General features: G+C 40.9%; 1 protein-coding gene across 3 annotated transcripts; it reads right to left on the bottom strand.

Annotated features, from left to right (window-relative positions):
* Positions 1–242: 242 nt before the first annotated feature.
* On the bottom strand, positions 243–7,718 carry NXT2 (nuclear transport factor 2 like export factor 2). 3 transcript variants are annotated; one of them, XM_030305748.1, is made up of 5 exons: positions 7,573–7,718; positions 7,368–7,452; positions 6,329–6,415; positions 3,081–3,225; positions 243–2,393 (listed from the first exon to the last, which is right to left on the bottom strand). In XM_030305748.1, the coding sequence occupies exons 2-5, from the start codon at positions 7,380–7,382 to the stop codon at positions 2,212–2,214; spliced, it is 429 nt and encodes a 142-aa protein (XP_030161608.1). In that variant the 5' UTR covers positions 7,383–7,452; positions 7,573–7,718; the 3' UTR covers positions 243–2,211. The 3 variants fall into 3 exon arrangements, with proteins under 3 accessions (XP_030161608.1, XP_030161606.1, XP_030161609.1); XM_030305746.1 differs by having other exon boundaries at positions 7,606–7,714; XM_030305749.2 differs by lacking the exons at positions 7,368–7,452; positions 7,573–7,718 and adding an exon at positions 7,093–7,188.
* Positions 7,719–10,218: the final 2,500 nt, after the last annotated feature.

The following is a 10,218-nucleotide window of genomic DNA, read 5'->3' as shown; positions in this document are numbered from 1 at the left end:
CATCTCACCAGAATCCTGTTACCTCAAACAGGTGATATCAGGATGTGAACATTTGGTAGGAAAAGAACACAGGTTAGAGAAGAGACAAAATCCAGGTTGTCAACCATTGTTTTCAACACTCTAATGTGTGTGTGTGTGTGTATGTTTAATTTGAAAACTTTGCATCATACAGAAACTTTGTATTATACAGGTAGTCATTTCTGGAGTCTTCAAAAGAAAAACCAAAAGACCTTAAAACAAGCTTGAGAAAACCTGTCACAAGGAAAATTTTATTTTATTTTTTCAAGTTACAAAAATATGTGCATGTCAAAAATACAGTCTTAGTCCACAGAAGAGTAGTTCCAGCCATTTAAAAGTTATACAGAAGGAAAAATCAATGTATATAGGAATCGTAAAACAATACAGTATAACTGCTCAATTCAGTTATTGCTAGTTATATGCAGCTTTTACTTGAGACTGTTCTCTACAAGGGAAAGGGCAGTGTTTGGGCACTGGCTTTTGCTGATACAGGCGTTAAATGGCCAACCCCAGATTAGAATAAGCTCACTTTGAGTAGAATATACCATGTAAGCTTTGCTCAGTACCACAACGGAGTGTGGTCTAAATTTCTGTTCCACCTCCTTCTCCTAGTTGGTTCTATTAGCAGAAGTAAAATGTGTAGTTTGGGGCAACAGTAAATGAACTGCTTGTTTTCAAAGTAAGTGGTGAGAAACAGGGACTCTGAGTTGCAATGGAGAAATGAAGCTGGCACGTTTAGCTTAAAAACACTGAAACAATATGTTAAAAAATGTTAAAGTGTAACAAAAAACCAACGCTAGCCTTTTCTCTTTAGATGTCGAGATGCAACATGAATCAGTCTGTTCTTTTGAAGCCTAGGAGTTGATGAAAACCTGCCTTCCTCTTTTCTCTCTTTAAAAAAGACAGAGACCTAGCCACATAACAGGAACATGTTTAAAAATAGTTCCATTTGCTTCACAGAAGAACAGCACGTCAAATTAAATAACTTTAACTTTAAATAAGTAATAAAAAAAAATGCAGACGACAGTGTAAACAACAGAGAACAAATCACTTACTTTGGGGGTGGGTAATACACAGGAGACGTTTGGCCTGAAGTTCACATGGAAGACTTAGCAGGTAAGAGTGTCCCAAATATATAGCAATGGCTTTGTTTCCCACTTTCCTGTCAGACCCTGCAGGGTCAGGCTTATTGCTGACATTTAACCCCCATAAGTTCTTGAATACATTTGAGATAAATATTGGTGGGAAGTATGAGGCGAACTGGAAGAACCTTTCAAAATCATTCTTAGAACAAAAGTGACACTCGGGACCATTTGGCAAAGACAATTTATGACTTAAACCCTAAAAACAGGTGATATTTTCAGGAGGTAGAAAACAAGTACCAAAAATGTACCATTTGGCCACCCTTCTTAACTTTTGGCCAACCTTGGATCTCTCCAATTTTCACTCCCCATTCTCCCAATAAAGCTATATTAGTCCTACTATACCATTCGGTACCTAACGTTATAAACTTGGAGCTGCCACAAAAAATCTTTTTAAGTAGTTTTACTTTGAAAACCACTGAGTATATCTAATGCTCAAGTATCAACTGGGAACATTTTAGTAAATAAATTCACTCCATAGGGAAACATGCCGACATAAAACAAATACTTAACATGAAAAAAAGATGACTGAACATCTCTATATGCTAGTACATCAGGGCAGCTATGCAAACCTATATTAGTAATACTTCCACTGAACTGATTTGGAAAAGCCTTAGGTTAAAACTGCATTACCAGCATTTACTGGCAATAGCTCTATGTCTTACTAAAAACTTTAATAACAATGAAAAACTCCGCTTTCTCCCAGAGAGTTATGTTGTGCTGATATCCCATAGATAATATTATAAAAGAATTTCATTTTTGCAATAGGCTGGGCTCACAGTGAATATGTTAATACAGAAACCATGTGTACAATATAACTGTAAGAATGTCATGAGTGAAATGCATATAAGGCATGTAAAAAACTAGCATTAAAGCTCTTAAGAGCAATGATCCAAACTGGCAGCTGCTAGAAAAGGCGCTGCTATGAATAAAAAAAGTATTAAAGAAACACAGTTTCCGCACATACTAGTTTCTAGTGCTTCCACAATGAAATGAATTACTTCACATAAATTTCTGTTGCTGGAACTAATGGACCAAAGAAGAATGGACTTTAAGTACTAGCCCAATCTTGGAAACGAAAGCAATCGCTTGCAATCTTCCACACGGTGTTTTGAGGATTAGACTGGGCGGTCAGCAGGAAGTTCTGGTTGAAGTAGTGTTGTTTGTTTCCATCAAACTTCACAGTTCCACTGGTCACAACGAGAACTGTGGTCTGGGCCTGAGTAGCTTGCTCTTCACCCACATTAAGGAAAAAAAAAAAGAGAAGAGGTCACAGTTTCTCTCAATAAACAGATTTCCAGGCTTAAACTACAATGCTTATAATTTGACACAGCAAAAGAGTTTCATCAACTTTCTCGACCTTGAGCACAATCTTGAACCTGTGCTCTCAAAAAGCAGAAAACTAAATAATCATTTCAAAGCAGATTAAAATTATTTGCAGTCCAGAAAGATTTGGGGTACACTAAAGTTTCTAAGTGAAGAGCTTATATCTAGCACAGGACCCTTTGGTTCCTGCATTTATCCATACTTCATTGGGTTTCTAACAGAGCTGTTTCTTAGTTTGCTTCATTTTTAAAATTTTTTTAATGTTTATTTATTTTTGAGAGAGACAGACATAGCATGAGCAGGGGAGGGGCAAAGAGGGCGATGCAGAATCTGAAGGAGGCTCCAGGCTCTGAGCTGTCAGCATAGAGCCCGACGCAGGGCTCGAACTCACAAACCGTGAAATCATGACCTGAGCCAAAACCAAGAGTTGGATGCTTAACTGACTGAGCCACTCAGGTACCCCTGAATTTTTCATTTTTAACTTGCTCAAAAAAGTAATTACTTCTGTGGCTAAGAGTTGCACGTTTGCTTTTGGTGTTAAAGCTCAGTGCTCACTAGAGGAAGACAAAAGACACAGAAAGACCACGATCTTACCATGAACTGGTTGGCAATCTAACATATTGACCTGGAACTCACTAGAAGGCAACATATCAAAGAAATTGGTTAGGGCTTCTAGCCCTGTAACAACATTTCCATTCCATATTAAAGTGGCCTTGTCCAGATACAGCCTGGTTAGTGCCTAAAGAGAAAGAAAAGAAAAAAAGATGAGGATTTTTGCTTCTGGGGAAGCATTTTACAGAAATGGGTTGAAGGGTTACAGGTGGCAGATAAACATTTCCACGGTGCTACTTCCATCTCTACTCCCCTCGCCCCCTGTTGCTGGAAGACACTGTGAGCAAGGTGGCTGCCTTCTATAGACTCTGGGCCTGAATAGATACTTCACTTTAGCCACAAAAAAAACTTGGCCTCCCAACTGGAAGAAAGTTTTAAATGTAAAGTTTTGCTTTCTGTGTTAAAATGAAGTAAACGATCACAAATTTCAAGCACACACAGCCCCAAACCAGCTTTAGTCTCCCTCAGTTTTCTAGTTCTGAGAATTAACAAAGTTGCCAATCAGGTCCTACCCATACATTCCAACCCTAGGGTTCCTGTAAGTGTGAGTCATTTAATGTTTGAACCATTTATTGTTGTAGGTTAGGAAGAATTCCTCTTACTACTATGCAAACAGCATATTTTGTTCAAAGGAATCACAAGTACTTGGTAAAGCAGAGTCCTCGATAAGTCAAGTAGTTAAGGCTGAAATAAGGCAAAATCCAACAGTTAACTCCCTGGTCACACGAGTTTAGTGTCTCACAGGACACATTATTTGCTTAATTCTACAACTTCACTTGGATTAAAACACAAGCCCATTATCTTGACTCTGGTAATAAACTATGTTGCCTTTTTTTTTTTTTTTTGCTACTTTGTTTTTGAAAGCAGCAAGACACAAAAAACATCCATTGTCAGGTCCCTTGCCCCTGTCCATGTCATCACACATCAAGTACCAGAAACTTCTTTTATCTTCTGTCTTAAAAAAAAGACATTTTTGGCACAAAAACAGACACACAGACCAATGGAATAGAATAGAAACCCCAGAACTAGACCCACAAACGTATGGCCAACTCATCTTTGACAAAGCAGGAAAGAACATCCAATGGAAAAAAGACAGCCTCTTTAACAAATGGTGCTGGGAGAACTGGACAGCAACATGCAGAAGGTTGAAACTAGACCACTTTCTCACACCATTTACAAAAATAAACTCAAAATGGATAAAGGACCTAAATGTGAGACAGGAAACCATCAAAACCTTAGAGGACAAAGCAGGAAAAGACCTCTCTGACCTCAGCCGTAGCAATCTCTTACTCGACACATCCCCAAAGGCAAGGGAATTAAAAGCAAAAGTGAATTACTGGGACCTTATGAAGATAAAAAGCTTCTGCACAGCAAAGGAAACAACCAACAAAACTAAAAGGCAACCAACGGAATGGGAAAAGATATTTGCAAATGACATATCGGACAAAGGGCTAGTATCTAAAATCTATAAAGAGCTCACCAAACTCCACACCCGAAAAACAAATAACCCAGTGAAGAAATGGGCAGAAAACATGAATAGACACTTCTCTAAAGAAGACATCCAGATGGCCAACAGGCACATGAAAAGATGTTCAGCGTCGCTCCTTATCAGGGAAATACAAATCAAAACCACACTCAGGTATCACCTCACGCCAGTCAGAGTGGCCAAAATGAACCAATCAGGAGACTATAGATGCTGGAGAGGATGTGGAGAAACGGGAACCCTCTTGCACTGTTGGTGGGAATGCAAATTGGTGCAGCCGCTCTGGAAAGCAGTGTGGAGGTTCCTCAGAAAATTAAAAATAGACCTACCCTATGACCCAGCAATAGCACTGCTAGGAATTTACCCAAGGGATACAGGAGTACTGATGCATAGGGGCACTTGTACCCCAATGTTCATAGCAGCACTGTCAACAATAGCCAAATTATGGAAAGAGCCTAAATGTCCATCAACTGATGAATGGATAAAGAAATTGTGGTTTATATACACAATGGAATACTACGTGGCAATGAGAAAAAATGAAATATGGCCTTTTGTAGCAACGTGGATGGAACTGGAGAGTGTGATGCTAAGTGAAATAAGTCATACAGAGAAAGACAGATACCATATGGTTTCACTCTTATGTGGATCCTGAGAAACTTAACAGGAACCCATGGGGGAGGGGAAGGAAAAAAAAAAAAAAGACGTTAGAGTGGGAGACAGCCAAAGCATAAGAGACTGTTAAAAACTGAGAACAAACTGAGGGTTGATGGGGGGTGGGAGGGAGGGGAGGGTGGGTGATGGGTATTGAGGAGGGCACCTTTTGGGATGAGCACTGGGTGTTGTATGGAAACCAATTTGTCAATAAATTTCATATAAAAAAAAAAACAGAACAAACTGAGGGTTGATGGGGGGTGGGAGGGAGGGGAGGGTGGGGGATGGGTATTGAGGAGGGCACCTTTTGGGATGAGCACTGGGTGTTGTATGGAAACCAATTTGACAATAAATTTCATATATTGAGAAAAAATTAAAAATTAAAAAAATTAAAAAAAAAAACATTTTTAGAGATAAGATATTAACTTCTGTATCTGCAGCATAAAGAACATTCTCTAAGGCAATCCTGTGTGGATAAAAGACCTAGGCAAGGCTGGAGCACACACTGAAAAAATCACTGAGAAGATACCGCTCAGGGATAAATCACAACAAAAAAGCTGACGAAGTGATAACTTGCACTGTTGGATACTAAAAGTATCCAAACCATGTGGATCCTATTTCTGAGTACCAACTATAGCCATGAGCTTTAATCAGAAATTATTAATATACAAAATTAAATGGGCAAATCAAGGAATAGTCCCTGTAGTGCCAAGCCCCTTCACTAGCACTATAATACTATTTTAACCATCTTGGCTGAATGATGGGATTAAAAAAGGTAACATATTTAAGTAAATATGTCAGGTGCCGTGTCAAGTGCAGTAAGTTAGTTCCCATTTACCACCATAAAAGTAAAACGAAGTTAAGAAACGTTGGCAATTTGCCCAAGGTCACTCAATTAGGTAAACTCAACTCAAACTTGAGTTAGGATTCCAGAGCTCACACTTCCATGATATCACACCAATCCTTCCCTAAACAATGCACTTTATTAAAGAGCAAGTCTACAATCATCACTTATGCAAGTCAGATGAATGACTGACTGAGAAAAGACCAAAAAACCTGGTACTTAATAAAGAGTAATAGAGTCTCTAACACTCACCCGTCTTCTTTTGTCCATTGTCTCATAGTAAATATTGACAAATTCCTCAGCAGCTCTACATGCCTGATCTACATGAGTTTTAAAATCCTACAAGAAAAAATTCGTAAGTGTACATTACCACCGCCTCCAGCTCCTAACAAACAGAAAACCAACAGAAGCTGATGATTGTAGCTCTATACACAGCTCACATTTTTCCATATAAACTTGGACATTGCAAAGTTCAGAGCTCAAAAGTCTCCAGTTTTTACATTTTTCACCATTTTAAGATACATATATTAAGGGCATCTCATCCCTCATTAGTGAATGTTTTTCTCAAATATGAATTTACAATCTTTGCTTTGTAACTGGTACTGTTAAGGCTTTTTAGGCTTCCAGTATTTTACAAAACATTCACTTTAATAAAAATGATGTGGTCTGAACCTTTAAAAAAGGAGGGGGGGGAGCATTGAGTTCTCTAAGCCAGAAGTTACCACAAGGAGTTGTTCAGTGGGAAAAAAAACAGGGTACAAATACAGTTCAATAAAATACTTGAAAACAAGACAGGAAACTTCCTCATATTACGTAAAAATTCACTGGCATTTGTAAACAACTGTAAAAACGAAGAGAGATGTTGTCGGGGGTTTTCTCCTGCCGGGAGATTAAGTACCTTTTCCCCCAGCCATTCACTGAGCCCACCCTATTATTTGAATTAAGATTTAAATTTCATTTCTCTACCAGGTGATGGAAAGATAATGGAGAAAAAAGATCGCAAGCCATAAACAAACCCCAACATTCCTGCCTCCCACCAATTCCCATCTCGGGGTCCTTTCCAGCAACCCAAAGCAACTGCACAGACTCCGGGAGTCGGGGGCGGTTGGGGGAAGTGGGGGAATAGGGACCCAAGGGGGCTACGGAGAGCGGGCCCCGCCCCGAGGCCCAGCGGGCCAGGCCCTGATTCGCCACTGGACCACGTGACCACCAGCCAGCCCGGCCCAGTGCCCCTCCCCTCAGCCGGCCGAGTCGCGGCGCCACGGCACCCTGCCGCGGCCCCGGCACTCACCACAGACGTGGCCATCAGGGAGCTCGAAGCTGGTTTTTCCGGCGGTGGCGGCGTCACTGCCTCCTCACGTGTCCGTCTCCCTCGGCTGCGGGAGGATCAAATATTTAGGGAGACAGCTAAACCCGCCAAACGCCGAATTCTCCACCCGCCCATTCTCTCCCGGAAGTAGCTCGGTCCGTTGTTAAAAGCAGCCCGACGTTCCAACCTTAAGTACAGTTCCTTTCAGTTCCGACCGTACCCTCCCATCCGTCTCCTGTATTCGCTTGTTTGATATTTCTCTACTTCGTCGGGAAGAAAAATCACTCAGCTTTCGTTAATTGGATACTCTGACAGAAAGTATCCATTTTCCCAAGGACGTGGGTCAAGCTAAAAATATCTGAATGGCCCAATAGGAGGACTTCTTTGCTTCAGAAGGCGGGGCCAACGCTGGCCGAAGACCAACGAGAAACGCCCGGAGAGACCTGTATCAGTAGCCTATAGGAAAAAGGGGTGGAGCTTGGGGAAAGGATGGAAATCACACTGCGCATGACTGGTGGAGAGAGATTTAAAGTTCTGGAACATTCTGGAAGAATCTAGCCTCACTGAATTGAATCCTACCTGTCTCTAGCGTTTGTGAAATTATTCACAGTTTGATTTTGCGCTATTCATAAGGAAAGGCTTATCAAGTTCCTTCATTCTGGGAGGCTTTTTTTTTTTGTCTCTCAGACCTCAAATGAAGATTAGTATACACCGCCACTCACCCGCCTTCTGCAACCTACTCTCTTAACAGCTAAAATTTTACTGAGTGGTGACCACGAGCAAAGTTACTTTTCTAAGCATTTTAATCCATATTACTTCACTTATTACTTCAATAACAATATGAGACCGTCATCTTCGTTTTATAGTTAAGGCACAGTGTGATTAAGTAACCTGTTCAGGGTCACAAACTAGTTGGGGTTCAAGTCCAAACAATTTAACTACCACTACAAACTGCCTACACTCTCCGGCATCCTTTAAAACCGTTCACCTCAAAGACACCAACAACTTCTGGGTCATCAAATCAGTTAGATATCTCTATAGCCTTACCACCCATAACTGGTTTCTGGCTCCTCATCATAATAGTCCCTCCTTCCTTGGTATCTTCGTGAATCTTCACGAGACCAGTCTCTTCTGTATCTTCTCATACTTGAACGTGTTTTTTTTCCCCCGCGGCTCTCCCCTCTTCAGACTAGCTTCAACTGCCAGCGCACCAGCTTCCTTCTATTGCGCACCCCCCTCACCCCCGCTTAGTGGCGTCACTTCCGGGGGATGTCTCGTTTTAAAACTTCTCTCCTCTCGCGTGATGTCAATTGCTACTCGTATGCTAATGAATCATACATAGTAACACATCTCCAGCCCCCACCTCTTCTCTGATCTCCAGGGCCACGTACGGAATTTCGCTAGATATGAACACCAAAATGCACTACAGGCTTCTTGAACTGCTTGAGTCCAAAATTTCAACTCATTATTTCCTCTGCACTTCCAATCTTATGCATTCGTTTAGTGATCTGTGCTTAAATTCTCGTAATCTTTATTTTTACCACCCCCATCATCATAATTCATTTGTTCATTGAACAAATATTGAGCACATACTATCGATTAGACACTGTGAACGGTTCTGGGAATAGAGTGGTAAACAAAATAGACATGATTCGTATCCTCATATAGTTCACAATATAATGGGAAGGCTACACAATAAAACATTAATGAACTGCAGAGGAATTCCAAGTAACTTGCTCGATTCTGGTCATTTTTTTCAAGCAACCTCTCTCTCTCCACTCCCCTCCCCTCCCCCCTTCCCTTCCCCTCCTGTCTCCTCTTCTCTCCTCTCTTTCTTTCTCTCTTTTATATACAAACTTTATAACTCTTTTCGTTTTTCCAAGATATTCCTAATCTTTAAAGATCTGGTCTCAATTTGCCTTTCCAGACTTCTCTGCCATTATTTACCAACATTGGCAAAGTTAACTACCACTGCTTGCCAAAAATGTCATGTTTACTGCTTTATAGGTGATTGTATTTCTTAACTGAGAGCTTAGAATGTGTCTAGTGTTTATTATAAGTTCATTCAATCCTCACCCCTGGAGAGAGACATATTATTATCTAGGTTTTTAAGAATTTAAAGTGAAGTTCAAAGAGGTTAAGTAAGTTGCTTAAGATGGCCCAGCTTTCAACCCACAGCTGTCTGATCCCAAACTCTTTGCTCTCAGAACACTCTGCTAGTCATGCATTTGCTTAAACTATGCTTCTTTTAAAATGTTTGTTCCCTACATTTCTACCTGCCCTTCAGGGACCAGAGAAGATGCAACCTTCTCCGTGAAGCCTTCCTTCATTTCATGTCCCCAGAACACCAAAGGCTGTGGCCTGTTTTATGGCCATGTTGTCTATTGGTGGGGGAACAATAGTGCTGGGAACTAGAGTGTTGGGAGTACTCAAAGGGGAAAGCTGAGCTAGAGGTGGTGGTAAGGGTCAGAGTTTTGCCCTGAATGTTTGCACAGAATTGTGTGCACTTTTATTGATGTGTTACAAGGGCAGGACGCTGGGCAAACATCATAGGAAACAATGTTGGGTTCTGGTTGCTCAAAACCGTGAATTTAAACCAAATGAAAACTATGTTTAGGGGGACAAATGGGAACCAGGCAAACAAGACATGGAATAGCTCTTCACTAGATAATTGCACACGTGTAAAAAGCAGGGAGATTGACTAGGAAGGGTATGAAAAGGCTTTTCTTGGGACACAGAATGGCATCCTGGTTAAGCATACTGTTCTTGGTACCAGCGTGGGTTCAAATGCTCGCCATGCCACTGAGGAGCTCTGTGACCTTGGCCAAATTAC

This window comes from Lynx canadensis, chromosome X (assembly GCF_007474595.2).
Source record: "Lynx canadensis isolate LIC74 chromosome X, mLynCan4.pri.v2, whole genome shotgun sequence".
NCBI classification, from domain to species: Eukaryota; Metazoa; Chordata; class Mammalia; order Carnivora; family Felidae; genus Lynx; species Lynx canadensis.
Note: the sequence above shows the minus strand (reverse complement) of the source record. Positions and strands in the feature narration are given on the sequence as shown.